General features: G+C 43.7%; 1 protein-coding gene across 1 annotated transcript in view; it reads right to left on the bottom strand.

Annotated features, from left to right (window-relative positions):
* Window positions 1-1,212: 1,212 nt before the first annotated feature.
* The window catches only part of PANK2 (pantothenate kinase 2), a 37,250-nt gene continuing 13,489 nt past the window's right edge, over window positions 1,213-24,973 (bottom strand). The window contains exons 2-7 of the mRNA XM_080814068.1: window positions 14,651-15,003; window positions 10,376-10,629; window positions 8,991-9,167; window positions 7,063-7,186; window positions 5,341-5,466; window positions 1,213-1,780 (exon numbers count right to left, since the gene is read on the bottom strand). Of these exons, the coding sequence (XP_080670194.1) occupies window positions 1,730-1,780; window positions 5,341-5,466; window positions 7,063-7,186; window positions 8,991-9,167; window positions 10,376-10,629; window positions 14,651-15,003 (1,085 nt within the window). The 3' untranslated portion in view covers window positions 1,213-1,729. The remainder of the gene's footprint in view (window positions 1,781-5,340; window positions 5,467-7,062; window positions 7,187-8,990; window positions 9,168-10,375; window positions 10,630-14,650; window positions 15,004-24,973) is intronic.

Raw genomic sequence — 24,973 nt, 5'->3', positions numbered from 1 at the left:
GCCTCGTGAGCACAGTACACGTAGGGGGAAAGCAGGGCACACCCAGCACAGGGGCCGGGGTCTCTGTGGGAAGCGGGCTCCCTCCTTCCCTCCACTACCGTCTCTGAAGGGAAGCAAACGAAGAGGGCCTGGGGCACATGGGGCTCCAGAAGCACGACTGTGTATCAGGAAATGGATCGTGACACTGTCTCTGGAGGCCGTGGGGAATGTGGGGCCATCAAGCCCGTGTCTGAGGCCTAAGGAAGATTAGAGGTGGCTTGCACTGAGGCCCCCACATGAAGGGCAGCAACAGCGGAGAAGCTGATTGCCACCCAAGGGCCACAAGCGTCCCTCCAGGTCTGCTGCCTGCACCAGGCTGGCAGCACTTAACAACCCACAGGCGCCCAACTGCATGAAGGGGTGTCCCCTGGGAAATGGCCGCTCCGCCCTGCAGGCAGCTGCCCTTGGCAGGCACGTGCCTCTGCTGCCCTCACGCGGCCAACACAAGAGGTGCCAAGGGATCCAGCCCTCCTCCCTTGGCAACCTATGGACCCTTCCCTCCAGGTGCCTCCTGCCCAGGTGCCAGGAAGGCTGCAGAGCCTTGGGGTTTCCTTCTGGTTCGAAAGCTGATTTACACAGACCCTTCATTGCTCTGAACAGCGATGAAGCAGGCACAAAAATACACAGAATAAAATGTTACTCCATCTCCAAAGGGAAGGGTTTTTTAAATGATTCTGCACAGCAGAAAGAAAATGTTCTTAAGTCAATCTACCAAGACTCCATCTTAAAACCTCACTCTAATCATGCTACCTTTTAAGCCTGAACGTGCAACCTTCATGCAGTCCCACCAGCCAGCCTGCCTGGCAATTTCTGGCAAGTAAAGACCCCAAGTGGGAGGGGAAGGCGGAAGTACCGCACCCTGCTTCCCATGAGTTAATCAATGGACTTCAATTCCTCACTTTCTACAGCCCGAAACCACCAGATTCTCCGATTCCCTGAAAAGATGTCAATTCGACAGGCCCCCTTTGTCTGGTTTTAGTCTTCCGGTGGTGTCGTTTTTCCTACTAGCTTAACCCCCCCGCCCCCCAGAAATTCTGCCCAGGGTAGACTAAGCCCCATCTTTCCAAACAGACCTTCCCAGGATTTGCAGTGTAGAGTAACCTTAACTGCCCTTCCAGAAGTTGCTTAATTGCCAGAGTTACAAATACAGAATTACTCTGCCCAATCAAATTTGCAGATCCTTGAAATAAAACATGTTGAAAGTATGTTCACACAAAAAGCTAAATGCACACCAGAGTTAATGCACAGATGATGATCTCCAAGGCCATACTGACAACACTGTGATTAGATTACAACATACAGTGCCTGCCTTACATCTAGTAAGTGCAACAAGACGCAAAACCACAGTCAGCTGAACACAGAACAGCTCTCCCCTGAAGTGGCTCCAGTGACACTGAATTTCAAAAATACATGGCAGGTGTAACAAAGCTATACTGAAGAGCAACTTCAACACAGCAGACCCTCACTGCCATGGACCTGGTCCACATTTTTATGTATGTATCTTTCCTTACTGGTTACTAGTTTAGACTGGATTTTTAAGGATTTATCTTGATAACTTAGAAAAATACATTTGTCCTTTCTTGCTTTGATTCGGGTAGTACACAATCATAAAATTGAGTAAGTCTCTTAAAAAACAAAAGTTCACAGATCCCATTGTGGAATGTTCCAGGAACCCCTCCCCAGGTAATGATCAGGGGATCTTCAACAGCTCAAGAAGTGCTCCAACGGCTCCAAAATAACCCTGGAAAAAAAAAAAAGTACACCAAAATGAGAGCAATTTTCTTCAAACTTATTTAAATCACCATAAATATGATTACTAGTATTAAAGCCAACAGTGCCCTTTATTCCTGACACCCATTCCTTGAGCACCCATTTTGCTGAGCCCAATGCCAGCCTGGGTAGAGAGCTCTGAGGAGCTCCCAGCCTGGGGAGGAGGGTTGGATGTCCAAAACCGCCCCGCAGGTCACTATGGGAGGTGAGGGCAGCAGGAGCCTGGGGCCCACGGCGGCCCAGGGGCCTCTATAAGAGCCCATAGAGGGGCTGCCTCCTGCAGGAGGAGGACGGGAGAAGCAGCAGAGGCCCAGAGCCTCTCCAAACAACTAAGAAATGAAGGGAAGATGGGACACGAAGTGCAGTGGAGCAGGAAGGGCTGGGTGGGGGTGGTCACAGAGGGTGAGGGCCTAACTGGGCTGGGGATAGAAGGGAGAATGAGAAGAGGGTGGGATGGATCCAAGACCTGCCTGAAGAAGGGGATGAGGGCAGCAGGTCTTTCCCTTGGGAATTTCCCTTGCTTGCATCTGGTGATAGTGCCCCTGAGAACAGGGACACAGGAGCAACAGAGGTGGCAAGCAAGGAAGGGCTTCCATGTGGCCTGTGCAAGGCTGAGGCCGATGTGCCCCCGGCAGCCAAGCAGCCACACCCAGGAAGCAACTGGATGTCTGGATCTTGAATAAGGCAGTGGGCAGAGGAATAGGCAAGAGTGCCCGACTGCCACGTGGAGAGAGGGGCGCAGATGGAAAAGCACCGTATGAAGACCAGAAGGGCCCACAGGGAGGGCAGAGGCACGGGAAAGACAAGCAGCAGCGGAAGGACAATGCCAGGCCACCTCCAGAAGGAAGTAGTCAAAGTCAAATACAACCAAGAACCAAGACATTAAAGCCCAAAAACAGAAAGAAAAGAAAAAAGGATTGAATGTAACAGAAAATGAGACAAAACCCACTCCAGTGGAAAGAGCACGCCAGCAGCAATCAGCAGAGGGCAGTCCTCCAGCGGTCTAGCATCCATCAAGGTCGCCAAAGGATAATCAGTCAAGCACTTACAGAGAGAAATGACCGAAAAAGGGCACTGGGAAGATCCTGAAAGACCCACCCCTGGACTAAAAAGAATGTGCTAGGAGTCTCTATCGTAAGTCACGAAGGTCCAGTGTGGTTCCCAGGGAAAACTATTCCAAGAGAAGTCGCCTCACAGGAGAGGAGCTGCAGCCTCTCCTCTTGCTGTTTCCTGGCCTTGAACACAGGTAGCCGCCCGATGTGTGTGATGCGAGGTCACCAGCAACGGCGGGGGCCGCCCGGCTGAAGAGGAGGAGGGGTCGCTGAGGGACCCCGCCACTGCCAGAGGATGGACCCCCGGGCGTTCCCTGTGAGACCTGGTGGCACACTTTGCTGTCCGTGGCGTGCAGAACAGCAAAAGAAGAGACGAAGTTAACCGTTGGAATGAGCTCCCCTGAAGACCCAGAACCCCCCACCAAGTAAAAGGCATCCGCTGACACAAGCTACCAGACGCTGCGATGAGAACGGGACATAAGCGGACAGAGAGAGGCTGACCGGAGCCACACAGAGCTTTCACAGGAGTTTGACTGCGGAGTGAGGGCGGGAGAAGATTTCAAGCCGCGGGCAGCCACGGGCAGCCCGGTTCCACAGGCGCGGCAGTGGGCGCTTGAGGCAGAGGCCCGGGCGCCGCAGGAAGAGAGGACGCAGGGCCGGCAGGCAGAGCCAGAGCAGAGATGAAGTCCGCCAGCGGGGAGGACACGGCAAGACGCCCAACCAAGACCCTACACATAAGTGCTTGAATCCTAACTGTCCCGGTGTGAAGACTAACCTAAGAATCCCCACATTCCACCTAGGCAAAGGTTTTCAAGAGGCAGAAATGGATCAGGAGGAAAGTTATACTACGATGTGACAAAAAAAAGGGTTTCTTTTTATTCTAACATAAAGTGAAATAAAACAGGTCAAAGATCACAAAAAGGAAGATACATATAAAAGGTATAAAAAACTTAATGAGGGGTGCCTGGGTGGCTCAGTGGGTTAAGCCTCTGCCTTCGGTTCGGGTCATGTTCTCGGGGTCCTGGGATTGAGCCCCTCATCGGGCTCTCTGCTCAGCAGGGAGCCTGCTTCTCCCTCTCTCTCTGCCTGCCTGTCTGCCTACTTGTGATCTCTGTCAAATAAATAAATAAAATCTTTAAAAAAATAAAAAAAACAATGATAGGGGTGCTTGGGTGTCTCAGTTGGTTAAAGCAACTGCCTTCAGCTCAGGTCATGATCCCAGGGTTCTGGGATCGAGTCCCGCATTAGACTCCCCGCTCAGTGGGGAGGATGCTTCTCCCGCTCCCTCTGCTGCTCTGCCTGCTGTGTTCTCTTGCTCTCTGTCAAATAAATAAATAAAATCTTAAAAAAAAAAATTAGCAGAAAAGTCTCTTCAAAAAAAAAAAAAGATCATTTGGTACCGATTTATTAATAACATCAAAAGTAAAAAAGCATTCAGGGTACGAACTTAAAACAAGCAGCACAGACGCCAGAGAGATGGCAAGCCCAGACCCCACGCTGGGGGGTAAGGCGCTCCGCTCACCCTGGGCTGTGGGACCGGCAGCGCCTGCTGAGCGCAACCCTATCAGAGGAACATGCTGCTGCCTCAGACGTACACGGTCTTACACATCAGATTTATTCATTGAAAAACTTTTTAATAAAATAAAGTTAAAATATTTGATGACTAAACTTTCTGAAAAGGGGAACTTGTACACTTTGAATTTTAACTATGAACTTAAGCCACTTAAAAAGGAAAAAAAAAGCAACTTTAAGGGAAAAAGCCGCCACTGTAGCAGTTCTAATCTTATTCCGTCAATTCCTATAAATACTGTTAAACATGCACTAACAATTCTGAAAAATGTTCCTGATAACACTTTAAAATCCAACAACACTGGAAACTGTTCAACTACCTCACAACCAAGGGGACAGGAAAGAGGTCCCCCTCCACAGCTACGGTTCTGTGTTTTCCCCAAGCTGGAAATCCCATACAGGATATCAGGTGGAGCAATTCAAGGATTCTCTTCCATTTTGTCATTTCTAGCTTGTGTAGGTGTTAAGTTCCATAATGGTGTGGTTCTAATCTTAGAACAGACTTTTGTTTTTAGAACATACATCTTAAATAAGTGGCACATGAACTGTATCAATACGTAAAAACGGACACCAAAATGAAAAAAGCAGAACCCAGAGTAAGTGCATTTACAAAATAAGTGTAATGGAAGAAATATAAAGGATGGTTCGGAAAAGAACATAACCTTAAAAATAGAGGTGTTCATCAAGATTTCTTAAAAGTTGCTGAAGTTCACAATTAAATTAACCAAAAATTTCCCTTGCATTAAATCAGGTAAGAAACAGCTCTTGAACATTACAAAGTTAAACCCTGTATCATACTTTCACAAAAAAATAACTGAAGTCCATTTCAACGTTTACTTCATGTTCCAACGCGGTGGGGATTGCATGCCTTTATGTCTGTAACATTATCGCAAGAAAGAAGTCGGCTTACCTCGTGTTCCGAAAAAAGTGCTTTCAACTGCCCCTTGGACCAATAATCCAAAGCATATGCCAAAAGTCGCATGGCGATCGTATTAATTCTCAAGAAATTTCCAACAAATACCACCTGGTTAATGTTCTGAGCACATCAAAAAAAGGCAATTAGTTTTCATCTTAACTTCTGTTTTCTCGTAAAAGCTACCCCAAACAGAGCACCATGTTCATGGTTTTTAGCAGCAACTTGACTGCTGAGCAAAAAATTTAAAAAAAGTATTTACATTTAATCCAGTTGGTCCAAGGCTACTTAAATTTGAACCAGACAACTCTGGACCGACCTGCTTCAAACCATGCCAGAAAATGTCACAAGAGAAAACAAATTAGAAAAACCATTTGTATTAAATATAACACACAATAACTGCTATTAAAGTTTTATACAGAAAAGTAAAAAAATTAAGACCCCTATTCAAAGAAGGAAAGTGACACAAATACGCGAATTATACAAGAAATATAATAGGAAAAAATTCAACCCCACCAGTAGTCAAAGAAAGGAGCATTTTAAACCTATTAAAAGTTAGCAGAACTGAAATCCCATTCCCAACAATCAGCCTAGTTAATGTAGCACTGATGCACTCATTCAGTGCTAAAGAGACCTGAATTCATACAGCCTTTGTGAAAAGCACCCTGGCAAGACCTACCAAAACTCCTGAGCAGGGTCATATTCTTTAGAGGAGAAATCTCACTCCAGAGTAAGGCCCTTATGAGAATAAAATGCAACCAGTGAAAAGCTTTGCACTTAAAAATGCATTCCTGTGGAGTGATCGGGGGCAAGCAACCAAATAATGCCCAGCTCCACGTGATTGATGATGCAAAACCAAAGCAAATACACAGCAGGGAAATTCTGAGTACTTAAGTAAAAAATGTAACATGGTACGTACACCCAAACCAACAGACCTTAAAACACCTAAGTACAGGAAAAGGAACATGCAATAAAGGAAACAGTAACTTTAACATATTCGAATGAAGAATGTTTTTAATTACTTGATGCTGATACAGTATCTTTTTAATTAAAAATGAGAGACAGTCTTTTTGTACCTTTCAAAGTCTCCTTTTTAAGCCACATGCCTCCATCATCTCTTTCACAGACTAACTGTAAACCAAACCGTGTAAGTGGGGACACGCGGTAGAGCTGCGCCCTCTGGGCCCCCCAGGGAAGGCCGTTCTCGGTTCTTTCATAGCCCTGTACAATGCTGCTTGACCTGAATGCTACAAGGCAGCACTGTAAAGAAGCTGAAAGCACAAAGACAGCTCGGCAGGGGCGGCGGGGAGGGCAGGCACTCCGGGGCCACCCCATCTTCTCTGGCTCCAGCAGCTTCCTCCAGAGGCCTTCCCGGGGACCGCAGGGCTCCGCAGGGAGCACAGGACCTCCAGCCGGCTGGCTATCCATCACCACCACCCACAGTCCCCATCACCGGAGTCCTGCCTGCCTTCCTACCTTCTCCCCAAAAGATGTACTTTTACTTCTTGACAGTGCCAATACTCATCTTCACTGAGGAAAAAACCCATCAGTGAAGAGGAGTCTACATGTGAAGAGTTTTAACTTCCCCAATAAACAACTCCACCCCGTACGACTACACTGAGGTACCATTTGGACAAGACAGACGTTGTACACAGCTGAGGCCCCTTAGTACGTTCCGTATTTTCCTCAGAGCACCTAAAGAAATCCACGTCCCCTTACTTCATTAAGGGCACACATTCTTGCTATTGAGCCAATGTTGTTGGTGATGGTGATCAACGTCGCTCTGGCGAGGTCCTCTTTACTGACTGCCTCTCGCTTCTCCTTGCTCATCATGTTGCCAAAGCTGTGAAGGGGGAGAAGAACACCCAGCAGCTGAACCAAAGGCAACTCAGCCCAACAGAACTTAAATGTTATTCTAAGATAAATGTGACTTTAAGAAGTTACATTGTTTAAATCTTCAAATTTTCTATTAGGAAATAACAGAGCATCTATTCAAAGAGAAACACAACTCAGAAGAAAGCTCTCAAGCATTCCAAATAAGCAAATGCCTCTCCCCAAAGCTTCTGCTGAAATCCAGCTTTGATAACAGGTCCCGTTTAGGATCTCCTCAGATCCACCGTAAGGCACCAGTGGCTCCTTCTGCAGCCAGGGACAGTTCCAGAAAGACACCTCCACTAGCAATCCATTCCCAACTGCACAGCCATTCCGCTCAGCTGAATGGTCACATTCTGTCTGGGAAACGGCTTCTTCAGAGCAAAGCAAAAGCACAGACAGTGGAGTCCCAGAGTAAACTCCTTAACCATTTCAGATTCCCCTAGAACATGAAGTACTTCAAAGCACCTGACCAGCAGAACTGCTACATTAATAACGGCTAGCAGAACACAAACCCGATCAAAAACGGAAGTGACTAACAATGCGCAAATGCCGCAAACTCAGAATGTGACATCAACAGCATTTACAAAGTCCCCGAAATTACCCCGCAAGCATGTATATGTGTGGTCCTTTCTCTATGACTAAAAATCATGTGTCCTGAGGGGCACATGGACGGCTCAGGTCATGATTCCAGGATCCTGGGATCGAGCCCCGCATCGGGTTCTCTGCTCAGCAGGGAGCCTGCTTCCCCCCTCCCTCCCTGCCTACTTGTGATCTCTCTGTTAAATAAATAAATAAAATCTTTTTTTAAAAAATCATCTGTCCCAGTACATAGAAAACAACTCTTTTTCTAAACAATCCGGAAATGAAATTTAAAAAACAATCCCTGGGGTGCCTGGGTGGCTCAGTCTGCCTTCGGCTCAGGGATGGCTCAGGTCCCGATCCGGGGTCCTGGGATCAGCCTTATGGCAGGCTCCCTGCTCAGCAGAATGTCTGCTTCTCCCTCTTCCTCTGCCCTGACCCCATGCGTGCTCTTTCTCAAATGAATAAAATCTCAAAACTAAAAAATAAACAATCCCCTTTATAATAGCATCAAAGAGAATAAAATACTTAGAAACATATTTAACAAAAGAAAGTGTAACACTCTATACTGAAAACCACTACCACCAAACATCGGTAAAAGAAAAACAAAACTCTAAATAAATGGAAGGACATTACATCTTAGATCAGGAAACTTGATAATGTTAAGATGCCAATACTCCCCAAAGTGAGCTACAAATTCAACACAATCTCTATTGAAATCCCAGCTGCCTTTTTTTGCAACCACTGACAAGGTGATCCTAAAATTCACCTGGAGATTCAAAGTACTGTTTCATGCCATCACACAGCTGAACCTTGAAAACGTGCTAAGTGGAAGGAAGCCAGTCACCAAAATCTCATATTCCAGGACACCATTTATATGAAGTGTCCAGAATAGGCAAATCTATAAATAGAAAATATATTAGCATTTACCAAGGACTGAGGTGGGGAAATGAGAAGTGACAGCTAATGGACAGAAGGTTTCTTTCTGGGATAGTGAAAATGTACTGAAATTAGATTATAGTAATGACTCCACAATTTGGAAAACATATTAAAAACCACTACATTTTATACTTTAAACAGGTGACTTTATAGTATATACATTATAGCTCAATAAAAGCTGTTTAAAAGGAAAAAGACACACCCAATATTATTATCTTCTTCCTGTCTTTCTTAGAACACACACACACCCTTACCTTGATGCCACAGCCCAGCCCGGCAGTCCAAACCTCTCATAGTCCCCTCCATAAATGTCTCGAACTAGTTTATCCACTTTGGTGCTATCTCCACGAGATGCCATTTCAAGAGCTTCTTCAAAAGTGGTACAGCCAGTAAGAAGACAGCAGAGACCAAAAAAAGTTCCTCCTCCAAGACTGATTAAAAACAAACAACACAGTATTACAACATTTTAAAAATAAGAACAGGAAGGTAATATTTATGAACCCAAAACCATATTCATACATCAACCCACTCTTGCCCCAACCCAGTCATGCTGATGCCTCTGGCAGGCAAGTCTGTGGGAAGACAGAAAACAAGGTGCCTGATATATACCTTGACACATATTCACGTGCGCCAAAAAGCAAAATGGCAAACACAGGGTTCCTGGCCCAGCCCAGTCCCCAGTGCAGTCTGAGCATCTGCTGAGTGTGAGGAGTCTGTGGGCAGATCTGCCTGCCACACCCAGGGCCATGCGGCCTTCCTTTGTCTCTCCAAACCCCTAGTCGCGCTGGCTTATCAGCACCCTCACCCCGAAAAGAACTCTCCCATTAATGTGTTTCTCCCCCCAAATTATTCTTTTTTAAATCACACCTGTTAAACTGTCTATCCCAAGCCCCAGCTCCTTGTTCTACCTCAAGTTAACCCTAATCCTTAAACCACCAACATACTCATTCTTGCCTGCCACCTCTCCTCCCTGTTCAGCCTGCCCTCTCCCCCAGTCAGTACCTCACCTTCTAGATCTCAGACCATCCCGTGGCTGGGTATGTGTACGCACATGTGCCTGTATGTATAAAATCGAGGCCAGGAGAGCCTGGGGGGCTCAGAGGGTGAAGCTTCTGCCTTCAGCTCAGGTCATGACCTCCGGGTCCTGAGACTGAGCCCCACACTGGGCTCCCTGCTCAACTGAGACTCTGCTTCTCTCTCTCCCTCAGGCCCTCCCCACCACTTAATCTTTCTCTCTCAGGCAAATAAACAAAATCTTAAAAAAAAAAAAAAAAATCTAGGCCGGTTTCAAAGCTGGGATCTTGCCTTGCCTTCTCCTTATAGATGCTACTCAGCAGCTTTGGTAACTTATGGTATACGCACACCATACACTAGCTGAGGGCAAGGACTACGGGTTCAATGAGTCTGACAATGAGATATTTTACAGAACTATGATAATGAAATCCTGAGCAGTACAGATTAAAGAAAAGTAGGTCATGATACCAGAACTTTCATAGAAAAACTATTTGTTGGCCTAATCCCAGAAAAAAAATTTAATTTAAACAGATCCTTAAAAGTGTACTTATACGCAATACCTGAACTCACTTTTAACCCATTACAATATCAAAAACAAGTAATAACCTTTATATAAAAGACCTACCTGGTACCCGTGACCCGCTTGTAATTATCTTTGGAATATACTGCTAAAATGCTAACCCCAGAGCCAATGTTCACCAGAAGCAGAGGGTATGGATTTTTCAAATCAAACGGTAACTTCTGACATTTTTCAGCATCGGCAGGGTTTTCAAAGTAATAGCACTGTGACCGTCCATTGAATCCAACTGAGTCAATGTATAAAATTCCTTTTACTAAGCAATCTAGTTCATCAAGTTTGCAAAGCTGAAGGTCACCTATCTGTAATGAAATAAAAACGTATTCAGACAAACAAGTACAACTCCACTTAATAAGGCACCCCTCTCCATTAAACAAAGCACAGAAGTGCTCACAGATGTGGATTATTTATGTATGATTCACAGAACAGACCTGGAAACAGCACGCACCAGGACAGACCCGACAAGACAGACCCACCCCCACACCCCTACAAACAGCCTTCACGGCGGAGACTTATGCTGAGACCCAAGCACAGGGACCAGGAGTCAGGAGCAGAGGTCAGATCACAGCCCAAGCAGAAAGCTTACTCCAAGAAATTCAAGTGACTCAAACACCTGTTGACACATGGCAAGAGCCACAAGGACTCTCATGTCTCTCTTTTGAAAGACCATCTTCAAGACTGGAGTAATACCAAAGCAGGCCACACTTTATTATTAATAAACTGACATCAGAGGCTGAAAAATGTCCAAGTAGAAGGCGAGATTTTTCACTACCTAAACCAATTACAACCCCTGGAAGATGGGAAAATTTTAGCAGTATCAAAATTTACATCAGTGTTATCAACTTCATTCCATTTAAATAAACGAATGATTATTATTCATATTAGGGAACACTGTACAGCAATGGAGAGTGAAGGGGATCTTCAGTCAATTAAGAACTGAAGTGGGGAGGACTCCAGGATATGTTGTTAGTCAAAAAAGCAACCTGAGGGGCACCTGGGTGGCTCAGTGGGTTAAAGCCTCTGCCTTCAGCTCAGGTCATGGTCCCAGGGTCCTGGGATCGAGCCCCGCATCAGGCTCCCTGCTCAGCGGGAAGCCTGCTTCCCTTCCTCTCTCTCTGCCTGCCTCTCTGCCTACTTGTGATCTCTGTCTGTCAAATAAATAAATAAAAATTAAAAAAAAAAAAAGCAACTTGAGTAACATTTCATAAAGACCCTATCTGCCTGTTTCTAACGCCAAGTTTATATGCACATGTATGTGTCATACACAGTCATGCCCAGAGAACTAGGAAGATACGTTAACTTCTAACGGTGGTAACTCTGGAGAGATGGCAGAAACCCCACTTTACTCCCTGGACTCCTAACCCACGCGAACATTTAGGAATGTTTACAGGCACGGAGACTCCATATATGCACAAAGGGAAAACGGCCTCCACTTGCTCAAAGCACTGATTTCTACTTACAACTAGGTCTAGCCCGGCAAGTTCTCCCCTCTCTCCCTACTCTCACTTGATTACATTTACCCTCGACTTAATTCAGATACACTGCAGAGAGGGAAGTTAATAGGTACCTTCATATTAATCCTTAATTAAAACACCTACCTGGTACCCATGACCCAGGTAAACCACTGAAAACCATCCCTATATAAGATCTGCAATTCCTCCTCAGACCAAGCTCCTGGAGGATGCATCACTGTCCCTGCTGTAGATCCGCTCGTGCCCTCCCTGCAATCACGAATTCAAAACCAATTTCCTGACACGTGATCTCAAGTGCCAGCATTTCCACTTCAAACTTTCCATCACTTTCATCACTTTCCACTGGCCCAATCAGCTGGTCTCCTTTTTCTTCCTAGAATTTCTTCCTTCTCCTTCCTCTAACTCCTGTCATCCTGCAGTGTCCTGCTAGCTCCTATCAAATCCCCACCTCTAAATGAAAGAGGACTCAATGCACAGCTAACCTCACTAATGCCAGGTATACAGAATGTGGGTGCTGCACCAACAAGCAAACCCAGTACATGCCCCCAAGATCTGCATTTTTAAAAAATTTGCATTAAAAAGGCAACAGGGTAGGGGTGCCTCAGTGGCTCTGTTATTAGGCGTCTGCCTTTGGCTCAGGTCCTGAGGTCCTGGAACTGAGCCCCTCATCAGGCTCCCTGCTCAGCAGGAAGTCTGCTTCTCCCTCTCCCACTCCCCCTGCTTGTAAAAATCTTTAAAAAAAAAAAAAATTAAAAGGCAACAGGGTAAACTCTATATTTTAAAAAATATTTCACTGTGGTTTATTAAATACTAGTCACCCCTAATGCATAACAAACAGCATTTGACGGGCATTTCATTTTCCTAGTTTTCAAGGACAGCATTGGTACATACCAATGAGAAACCCCGACAGCCTAAGAACCAATTCCAGTGGTCCAAAATCCACTCTGTACCCTCCCCTTAAATTACCACACAATGCTGAACCTCTAATAACAACCTGAGTGATTTTCAAATATATTCCAAAGGGCATCTCTACAGAGTCCCAGAAAAAGATTTTCTCCATTACCTATCAATTATGATCCAGAGTCCACTATGAAGCTTCCGCAAAGGAGGGGACCGTCTCTCCTCCAGCTACACTTCCCCTTTACTCACGGGTGGAAGACAAACCACTGAAAACCAACAACCAAAAGAAATTCAAGGAAAGAATATAGAAACTTGTTAAAAAAAAAAAATCATGTCAATTCTATATTATGATTAAAGTCAGGAGACAGAAGACAACAAAAGAGGGTAAGTTCACAAACCAAACAATGACACGTGGAGAAAAAAAAGGTAGAAAGACAAAAGAAAAAGCAGTTCTCTAGAATAACACTCTCATTAGTGGCATTAAAAACATGGTCACGAAGATATTTTCAATCTATACTGCACCCTGAAGGTCCAGGTCTCGGCCAACTCACTTGTCCTCTCTCCCACCTACCGCCCCCCGACATCCACCTCAAAGGACCCAGCCTCAAGACTTTGCAGTGTTCACTAAAAGAAAATAAAAGCAGGTACCCACTGGCACTCCCCCAGTGTTACATATGATTCAGACTCCTGGAACAAGAGCACAGCACAATACGCATCAGAAGGCATTTGGGGAGAGGAGGCTCCACTGATAACCATTTCCAACTACCCCTAAAACCGAACAGCCACTGCATGGGACCAGAGTTCTTGTTGTTTGTAAATAGTAAGCCTGCCAGGAAACAACTGAGTGGACAGGAGAAATTATGTGGTAGATGAGACGGGAGACAACATTTGAAATGACATTTGAAGAAATGAAACGACATTTTAAAAAATTATTTTTCTTAATTTATTATTTTTTTAAAGATTTATTTATTTATGTATTTATTTATTTGAGAGAGATAGCCAGAGAAAGAACATGAGCAGGGGGCAGGGATAAAAAGCAGCAGACCCTGCTGAGCAGGGAGGCCAACTCCCAGGGCTCAATCCCAAAACCCCAGGATCACGACCTCAGCCAAAAGCAGAAGCTTATCCAACTGAACCACCCAGGAGCCCTATTTTATTGTTTTTAAAGTAAGCTCCACACCCAACATGGGGCTTGAATTCACAACTCTGAGACCAAGAGTCACATGTTCTACCAAGCCAGCCAAGCTCCCCAAAATCATTTTTCAATCTCATTGTTCAAGAGGATTTTTTTAAATAGTAATCTCTACATCCAACATGGGGCTCAAACTCACAATCCCAAGTTCAAGAGGTGCACGTTCTTCCAACTGAGCCAGCCAGACGCCCCTCACTACTCAAGATTTAATTTAACGTGTTCCTCAGAGCTAGTTCTTCAGTCTGCTTATCACAGCTTTGCTATTTCTGCAACACTAGAAGAACAACAAAATGCCATGCTTTTGGTGGTTGATCCTTATCAACTTATCTGAACTGGGCAAAAAGTAAACGATACAACAATCTCTAGACAGCTAACTCCTGACTACCACTCATTTACATCTATCTAATCTTAATCGGACTCAAGAAAATTCAAGTTCTATCAGAAATGATTCCACCACTTGCTATTGGTATTATTTTTAACAATTAGATTACCAGCGCACCTGGGTGGCTCCGCTGGTTGAGCGCCCGACTCTTGGTTCCTGCTTGGGTCAGGATCTCACGGGTCATGGGTCGTGGGATCCAGCCCTGTGTCAGGCTTTGTGCTCAGCAGGGAGTCTGCCTGAAGATTCTCTCTCCCTCTCCCTCTGCCCCTCCTCTGCACACACTCACACACCCATTTGCTCTCTCTCTCTCAACTAAATAAGTCTTTTTTTAAAAAATCAGATTACCATAAATTGTATATAAGCCAAAAAATACATACTGTGAGAAAATCCTTCTCAAATTTGTATGCTCCACCTCCAGTGGCACAAAAGACAGTGTGGAGACTCGAGAAGTTTTTATCTCTGCCCATCTGAATGAAAGCAGGCATGTCGTGAGTGGGAAAGCGTATGAAGTGCAGATTGCCCTTGCGTCCACACAGAGTCAGGTCCTTCAGCTCCAGGTGCACATCCCGAATACCTGTGGACCCATATGCCACATTGGAGGTCAGGTACTTCCGAATGCTTTTAAGACTTTCCACCTCTTCCTCTTCTTCTTCAGCAGTGATGTCTTTGGGTTCAAAATAAACCAGCTTGACCAAGGTTCCACCAATATCCAAGCCAAACCATGGAAAAACTAAAGGGAGAAGGAAAAAAAAAGTCAGAACAACTGTTTTCTTGAAAACTAAACATATATGTACTAGATTAGCAACTTATTCATACCTTGAGGTTTCCAAGGACTATAAATACAAAAAGGGGCTTGGGGGGGGGGCGGAATAGGATTCTGATTTGGAAATCTTAAAGAAAAAAAAATCAGAACAGTGGGCCAACCCAACGCAACCCTCTTGTACAGGAAGCCCAAACTACACTTTGAAATATTAAAAAACATCAAAGTGACTACCCATGACCCCCAACTCAGGGGGCGGGGGGGTAGAAAAAGAAAAAAGATTGAGAATGAAAATCTACATCCTTCCCCTTGACTTAAATTAAAAAATGCTGAGGGGTGCCTGGGTGGCTCAGTTGGTTAAGCATCTGCCTTTGGCTCAGGTTATCTCAGAGTCCTGGGATCAAGTCCCGCATCCGGCTCCCTGCTCAACGGGTAGCCTACTTTCTCCCTCTCCCTCTCCGTGGGTAGGTGGGTGGATGGGTGCGCGCGCACCGCGCGCTCTCTCTCTCTGTCAAATAAATAAAACCTTTAAAAAAAAAAAAAGAAACAAAGGAAATGCTGAGGGATGCCTGGGGGCTCACACAGTTAAGTGTCTGCCTTCAGCTCAGGTCCTGATTCCAGAGTCCTGGAATCGAGCCCCAACAGCAGGGAGTCTGCTTCTCCCACTTCCTCCGCCCCTCCCCCGAGCGTGTACTCTCTCCTGCTTTCTCCAGTAAATAAAATCTTTTCTTTAAAATTTTATTTATTTATTTGATAGAGAGATAGAGAGCACAAGTAGGCAGAGCTGCAGGCAGAGGAAGAGGGAGAACCAGACTCTCCACTGAGCAGGAAGCCCAACATGGGGCTCGATCCCAGGACCCTGGGATCATGACTTGATTTGAAGGCAGCCGCTTAACCAACTGAGACACCCAGGTGCCCCTCAAATAAATAAAATCTTTAAAGATTAATTAATTAATTAATTAATTTTTTAAAAAGAAGAAAAAATGTTGAAACTTTTTTTCAGAGCTCCAGTTTACTATGCAAACTAGGGGTGGAGGAAATTCCCAACCCATGTAACATGTAACCTTCAGTGGTCAATTTGTCCCTCAAAACCTGATGTAAAATAAAAGGTTTAATTTTTTTTTTAAGGTTTTACTTATTTATTTGACAGAGAGGCAGGGAGAGAGGGAACATAAGCAAGGGGAGTGGGAGAGGGAGAAGCAGGCTTCCCACTGAGCAGGGAGCCCAATCCAGGGCTCAATTCCAGGATCCCAGGATAGTGACCTGAGCAGAAGGCAGACGTTTAACAACTGAGCCACCAAGGCACCCCAAAATAAAAGGATTCAAAGGACTTTAATGCAATAGGCATTTCAGAGTTATATCTGTTCCCAAACAAATCCTTCCCAAAAAATGGCTCTGGGAGATCAGATGAAGATGGACTGCACAGACATGCACACCTTGCCCTCCCAGCTTAGATCACAGAAATTACTAAAGATAGAGGTATACTGATATATTAATTTCCAAAATAGTTCTGGGAAACCAGAAATGATAAGATCAGCAGAACCAGGTTGACAGAGACAGTAACTGTTCAGAACCCTCAAAACAAGAATGCTGTAAAAATTGGGAGTAGCTATGAACATTGGGGGAGCATAGGGGTGCTGTACAGAGGGCTAGCTGCCTGGGGAAACAGGAGCAGGCTCTGGGGGTCAAGGGTGATCTGGTGGGGTCATCTGGTGCAACTGGAGAGACCAACCATTTCCTCACCTCCACCCTTCCCGGCCCCCCCACCAGAGGCAAAGTCTTCACTAAACACAGGCACTTAAGCCAAAGACTCAGGATGGCACCCCAGTAGCCACTATCACTCAAAAGAAATGAGGAGCTCCCACACCTGGCCACATATCCCTACAATCCATCCTGAGAGACTGGCAAAGAGACGCTACATCCACTGACAGAACAACAATCCTTAAAACAGAGATGCCCATTTTACAAATAAGAATCACCAAAAGGGAATCTATACCACAAAAATGAGAAACATCTGAAGAAAGAGTTGTAGGAACAAACAAGACACTTAAAAATAATCATAAATATCCTCAGAGGTAAAATGAGATCTCATCCATGAAAAATGAATAAGCTACCACAAGGAAAAAATCAGAAATTAAGAAATGATTTGCCACCTGTGGTTGTGACTGCAAGAATATATATGTGACAGAATTATACAGAACTAAATATGCATACACAAAAGAGTTTATGTAAAACTGGTGAAATCTAAGTAAAGTCTGTGAACTGTATCAATGTTAATTTCTTAGTCGCTGGGGTGGGGGGGAGGGTGTGAAGCTTCTAAAACCAAAAAGATGAATCCCAAAAACAGGCTGAGTAAAAGAATCCTCACGCAACAGGCTACAAACTATATGATTCCATTTCTATGAAACCCTAGGAGATGCAAAGCAATCATTTCTGCATCTGATAGGAAGTATATATATCGTAGGCTGGGAGAGGAGGGGAAGGAAGAACTATACAGGGGAAGGACGAAACTTTCTGTAGTAACCCAAATCTTGATTGCTGGAGGTGAGGAGAAAGCTTCATGGGTGTATGTATCTGTCAAAATGCATGGAAGTGTACACTTTAAATGGGTGCAGTTGCTTGTGTGTGGATTATACCTCAACAAAGAGTTTTATAAAACAAAAAAAGGAACAAGTCCATTTCCAAAATAAAGCTCAACCAATATATTTAACAGCAAAATGGGCACAGAAAAAACAAATGGAAAACAAAAGTAAGAAATTCTCCCAAAATGCCTCTCAAGTATGAAAGAAAGGTAGATATACATATACAGAACTAGGAAGTCCAATATTTACCTTCTCTGAGTCCCAGAAATTTTCTGGAGGAGGAAGGGAGGAAAGACGTAAATCATCAGGTTCACTAAGTGTTAAGTGGAACCAAGTAGTGGAGAAAGGGGCAGGCTTGGACATATGCTATTGAAATTTCAAGAAATCCAAGGCGCCTGGGTGGCAGAGTTGGCTAAGTGGCTGCCTTCAGCTCAGGTCATGATCTCGGGCATCTGGGATTGAGCCCCATGTCGGGGTCCCCACTCAACAGGGAGTCTACCTATCCCTCTCCCTCCACCCCTCCCCAGCTCATTCTTTTGCTCTCTCAAAAAAAATTCAATAAATCCTTAAAAAAAAATTTTTTTTTAAGTAAATGTCAAGAAATCTAAAAACTTCTAAAGACTGCATTGACATAGTTGGAACTGGAAGGGATTAAATAAGTCAAGCAGAGAAAGACAATTATCAGATGGTTTTACTCATATGTGAAACACAAAGAATGCACAAGAGGACCATAGGTTAAGGGAGGGAAAACTGAATGGGATGAAATCAGAGAGGGAGACAAACCATGAGAGACTCTGGACCCTTGAACCAAACTTAGGGTTACAGAAGGTGGGAGGAAGGTGGGGGAGGGTAACCAGATGATGGGTATTAAGGAGGGCATGTGTGGTGATGGGCACTGGATGTTATATACAACTAATGAATCGCTGAACACTATCATCAAAAACTAATGATGGACTATATGCTGGCTAACTGAACACTAAAAAACAAATTTCCATATGATCTCCTTGATATGAGGAAGTTGAGAGGCAAAGTGGGGGGTTTGGAGAGTAAGGAAGGAAAAAATGAAACAAGATGGGATCGGGAGGGAGACAAACCATAAGAGACTCTTAATCTCACAAAACAAAGTGAGGGTTGCTTGGGTGGGCGGGGGGATAGGGTGGTTGGGTTATGGAAATTGGGGAGGGTGTGGTGAGTGCTGTGAATTGTGTTAGCCTGTCGATTCACAGACCTGTACCCCTGGGGCAAATAATACATCATATATTAATTTTAAAAATTTTCCAAAGGAAAAAAACTGAATTCCTACAAAGATACATAAATCACATAAATGTGGAATCAGATTTTTCATCAGCGACATAGATGCTAAAAGACAATGGAACCACTGGCTTCAAAGTCATAAGAAAAACGATTTTGAAACATACCCAGCCAAATCAGCTTTCAAGAAAGAATGCAAACGAAGTGTTCACACATGAAAGAACTCAGTCTTCAGTACCTAAAAACCTTCTCTGAAATAATTAGTAAGTGCATTCCAATATAATTTAAAAAGCATCCAAGAAGGTATGAGCTTTAAGAAATGATAAGCAAAGGAAGCAGCAATACATGTGACTTTCAAAAAATCAGCCATCCGGAATTAAAATACATGATTTCAACACAGGAAGTTGAAGAGGGAAGAGAAAGGAAAGGGAAGTGAAGCAAACTGCAGTTCTGTCTTGATGGGGGAAAGACCATACATGTCCTGATTAATTCTAAAGAAGAAGAATGAAGTGATGGTTTAAACCCATCAAAATTTACAAGTAACTCCAGAAGGGGGGGGGGGGGGCGGGGGCGGACAACGAACATATGACCTTCAAACTATGGAAAAAAATCAGTTCAAAAACAAAGAAAAAAATATGGCAAGTACAAAACAAAAAAATAGGAATGGGGGTGCCTAGCTGGCTCAGTCAGTTAAGTGTCTGCCTTCAGCTCATGTCATGATCTCTGGGCCCTGGGATCAAGCCCCACCTCCAGCTCCCAACTCGGCATCAGGATCCCAGCTCACCAGGGAATCTGTTCTCCCTCTGCTGTACCCCCTCATGCTCTTTTTCTCTCTCAAATAAATAAATAAAATCTTTTTAAAAATTAATACAAAAGTGGGTGCCTGGGTGGCTCAGTGTGTTAAGCCTCTGCCTTCGGCTCAGGTCATGATCTCAGGATCCTGGGATCGAGTCCCGCATCGGGCTCTCCGCTCAGCAGGGAGCCTGCTTCCTCCTCTCTCTCTCTCTCTGCCTCTCTGCCTACTTCTGATCTCTCTCTGTCAAATAAATAAAATCTTAAAAAAAAAAAATTAACACAAAAGTATCAGTAATCACAAATCAGTCAAATTTCCCTTGTAGACTAAAGAGGAAATTTGATTATATGCTTATATAAAAAGATACATTTAAGATAACAAGTAGACTGGGGGAGGAGCAAGTTGGCAGAGGAGTAGGAGACCTATCATCAGGTCCCAGGAGTTCAGCTGGATAGTTAACAAACCATTCTGAATACCTACAAACTCAGCAGACGATCGAAGAGAAGAGCAGCAAATCTATGAACAGAAAAGAGACCACTTTTGGAAGGCAGAACCAGTGGAGAAGTGAATCTGAGGCGACATACAGGAACACAGTCATGGGGGGGAGGGGCCGGCTCCAGGCAAACGGTAGAACAGAGGAGAACAAAATTGGAACTTTTAGAAGTCTGCTCCACTGAGGGACATCACTCTTAGAGGCTAAGCGGGGGGTGAAGTCCTCACAGGAAACTGTGGTCTCAGGATCCGTGGGGTCACAGAAAGACCCGGGGTGCGACTGTGGCAGAGCTCCCAGGTATTGGAGCCAGGAAGCCGACTACAGAGATGGAGCCAAGGAGGGGACTCTCAGCTCCCAGTTACCTTAAACCATGATCCAAGGAACAGCTGGACCACTGCTCTTTGAGCAGGGACCCCACAGGTGGCAGATCCAGAGACTCCCTCCTTCCTCCTCCGGGAGGAGCGGCGCGGGAGCGCACTGCAGGAATGTGCTGGGTTTGGAGACTCCAAATGGGGCTGTGCACGAGAGACAGACATGCTTGGTCACAGGCTGGGTGAGCTCAGAGTGCGACCGGAGACCAGAGAGATGGGAGGGATTGACCACTTTTCTCTGAGGGCACACTGAGGAGTGGGGCCCCGAGCTCTTGGCTCCTCCTGGTGGGCGAATGGGAGGCCGCCATCTTCATTCCCAGCCTCCAGAGCCCTACGGAAAGCATTTAGGAACAAAAGTTCCAGAGAGTGAACCGGAGCAGATTGCTTAGCCCAGCCCCTGGCAAGGGCGGTGCAATTCCACCTCAGGCAAAGACATTTCAGAATCACCGCAACAGACCCCTCCCCCAGAAGATTAGCAAGGACATCCAGCGAAGACCAAGTTCACTGATTAATGATAACTGCAGAACTCCAGAGCTAGGGGAAAGCAACACACAGAATTCATGACTTTTTCCCCATGACTCTTTAGTCTTTCAAAGTTAAATTTTATAAACTTTACTTTTTTCTTATTCTACTTTTTAAAAATTTCCTCTTTCTTTTTTAACTATTTTATCTCATCGGTACCTTCTTAAAAATCTTTTTTCAAAAAAAAAAAAAATCTTTTTTCAGGGGCACCTGGGTGGCTTAGTCATTAAGCATCTGCCTTCAGCTAGGATCATGATCCCAGAGTCCTGGGATTTAGCCCCGTATCGGGCTCCATGCTTAGTGGGGAGCCTGCTTCTCCCTCTCCCACTCCCTCTACTTGTGTTCCCTCTCTTGCTGTCTCTGTCAAATAAATAAATAAAATCTTTTTTTGAAAATCCTTTTTCAGGGGCGCCTGGGTGGCTCAGTGGGTTAAAGCCTCTGCTTTTGTTCGGGTCATGATCCCAGGGTCCCGGGATCTAGCCCCGAACTGGGCTCTCTGCTTGGCGGGAGGCCTGCTCCCCCCCCCCCTCTGCCTACTTGTGATCTTTGTCTGTCAAATAAATAAATTAAAAATAAATGAATAAATAAAAATAGAAAATAAAAATGTTTTTTTCATTTTCATTTTTATAGTCATATTCTATCCCTTCATTGTATTTAACCTTATTTTTTTGTATACATACAGGTTTTTCTTTCTTTAAAATTTTGGGATACAGTTTCTTCTAATAGATCAAAACATACCCTAAATCTAGCACATGGCTTTATTCTAATCTCCAGCTTGATCACATACTTTCCTCTTTTTTTCCCTTCTTTTTTCAACCAACTTCTTATCAATTTCTTTTTTAGAATTTTTTTAAAATTTTCACCTTTACAGTCACATTCCATTCCATCATGTTTACCCTTTTTCTTGTGTGTGTGTGTATATATATATATTTTTTATTTTTCTTTAAAAATTTCGGAGGTAGTTTCTTCTAACAGACCAAAATACACCCAAAATCAAGTGTGTGGCTCTGTTCTATTCATCAGTCTAATATGTGTGTGTGTCTGTATGTGTATATATATATATTTTTTCCTTTTTTCCTCCTTTCTTCTCCCCCCAGTTTCAGGTCTCTTCTGATTTGGCTAGTGTATACCTTTCTGGGGTCACTGCTACCCTTCTAATATTTTGTTCTCTCACGCATTTATTCTTATCTGGATAAAATGAAAAGGCAGAAAAACTCACCACAAAAAAAGAACAGGAGGAAGTACTGATGGCTAGGGGCCTAATCAATATGGACATTGGCAGTATGTCAGAACTAGAGTTCAGAATGACGATTCTCAAGGTGTTAGCTGGGTTCGAAAAAAGCATGGAAGATACTACAGAACCCCTTTCTGGAGAAATAAAAGAAATAAAATCCAAAAAAGTTGAAATCAAAAAAGCTATTAAGGAGGTGCAATCAAAAATGGAGGTTCTTATTGCTAGGATAAATGAGGCAGAAGAGAGAATCAGTGATATAGAACACCAAATGATGGAAAATAAAGAAGTTGAGAAAAAGAAAAACAAACAACTACTGGACCACGAGGGGAGAATTTGAGAGATAAATGATACCATAAGACAAAACAATGTAAGTTGGGATCCCAGAAGAAGAGAATTAGGGAAATTCTCTGCTGTAATTTGCTCCAATATACTTTATATTGTAATTTGCTCCAAATTACACTTTACTACTTTATATTGGAGCAAATTACAGCTCAGAATTTCCCTAATTTGGTGAAGGGAACAAACATCAAAATCTAGGAGGCATAGAGAATCCCCCTCAAAATCAATAAAAATAGGTCCACACCCCATCATCTAATAGTAGAACTTAACAAGTCTCAGTGACAAAGAGGAAATCCCAAAAGCAGCTCGGGACAAGAGGTCTGTAACATACAACGGCAGAAATACTAGACTGGCAGCAGACCTATCCACAGAGACCTGGCAGGCCAGAAAGGGCTGGCATGACATATTCAGAGCACTAAACAAGAAAAATATGCAGCAAAGAATACATATCCAGCTAGGCTGTCACTGAAAATAGAAGGAGAGATAAAAAGCTTCCAGAACAAACAAAAACTAAGAGAATTTGCAAACACCAAACCAGTCGAAAGGAAATTTTGAAAAGGGTCCTCTAAGCAAGGATAGAGTCTAAAAGTAACAGACCAGAAAGGAACAGAGACAATATACAGTAATAATCACCTTACAGGCAATACAATGGCACTAAATTCATATCTTTCAACTGAATGTAACTGGGCTAAATACCCCAATCAATAGACACAGGTTATCAGAATGAATAAAAAAACAGACCCATCAATATGCTGTCTGCAATAAATTCATTTTAGACCCAAAGACACCTCCAGATTTAAAGTGAGGGGGTGGAAAACAATTTACCATGCTAATGGACATCAAAAGAAAGCTTGGCTCAGGCCATGATCCCAGGCTCCTGGGATCGGATCCTGCATCGGGCTCCCTTCTTGGCGGGAGGCCTGCTTCTCCCTCTCTTACCCGCTCTGCTTGTGTTCCCTCTCTCACTGTGTCTCTGTCGAATAAATAAAATCTTAAAAAAAAAAAAAAAGGAAAGAAAAGAAAAGAAAGTTTGGGTGGCAATCCTTCTATCAGATAAATTAGATTTTAAGTCAAAGACTATAATAAGAGATGAAGAAGGACACTATATCATACTTAAAGGTTCTGTCCAACAAGAAGATCTAGCAATTTTAAATATCTATGCCCCTAACATGGAAGCAGTCAATTATATAAACCAATTAATAACAAAATCAAAGAAACACATCAACAATAATACAGTAACAGTAGGGGACTTTAACAGTCCCCTCACTGAAATGGACAGATCATCTACGCAAAAGATCAACAAGGAAATAAAGGCTTTAAATGACACACTGGACTAGATGGACATAACAGATATATTTAGAACACTCCATCCTAAAGCAACAGAATATACATTCTTCTCTAGTGCACATGGAACATTCTCCAGAATAGATCACAGCCAGGGTCACAAATCAGGTCTCAACCAGTACCAAAAGACTGGGATCATTCCCTGCATATTTTCAGACCATAATGCTTTGAAACTAGAACTGAACCACAAGAAGAAAGTTGGAAAGAACTCAAATACATGGAGGCTAAAGAGCATCCTACTAAAGAATGAAAAAATCTTTGGGACACAGCGAAGGTGGTCCTGAGAGGAAGGTATACAGCAATACAAGCCTTTCTCAAGAAACAAGAAAGGTCTCAAGTACACAACCTAAACCTACACCTAAAGGAGCTGGAGAAAGAACAGCAAAGAAAGCCTAACCCCAACAAAAGAAGAGAAATACTAAATAGAGACCAGAGTAGAAATCAATGAAATAGAAACCAAAAGAACAGCAGAACAAATCAATGAAAATAGGAGCTGGTTTTTTGAAAGAACTAGTAAGACTGACCTGTCCAAACTTATCAAAAAGAAAAAAGACCCAAATTAATAAAATCATGAATGAATGAGGAGAGATCACAACCAACACCAAAGAAATACAAACAATTATAAGAACATATCATGAGCAACTATACGCCAGCAAATTTGACAATCTGGAAGAAATAGATGCATTCCTGGAGACATATAAACTACCAAAACTGAAACAGAAAACCTCAAAAGACCCATAACCAGTAAGGAGATTGAAGTAGTCATCAAAAATCTCCCAATAAACAAGAGCCCAGGGCCAGATGGCTTCCCAGGGAAATTCTACCAAACATTTAAGGAAGAATTAATACCTGTTCTCCTGAAACTATTCCAAAAAACAGAAATGGAAGGAAAATTTCCAAACTCCTTTTATGAGGCCAGTATTACCTTGATCCCAAAACCAGACAAAGATGACAAAGACCCCATCAAAAAGGAGAATTACAGACCAATATCCTTGATGAACATGGATGCAG

The sequence above is a fragment of the Martes martes genome (assembly GCF_963455335.1).
Source record: "Martes martes genome assembly, chromosome: 9".
Taxonomy (NCBI): Eukaryota; Metazoa; Chordata; class Mammalia; order Carnivora; family Mustelidae; genus Martes; species Martes martes.
The sequence above is the reverse complement of the archived record's forward strand: the minus strand, read 5'-3'. Positions and strand labels throughout refer to the sequence as shown.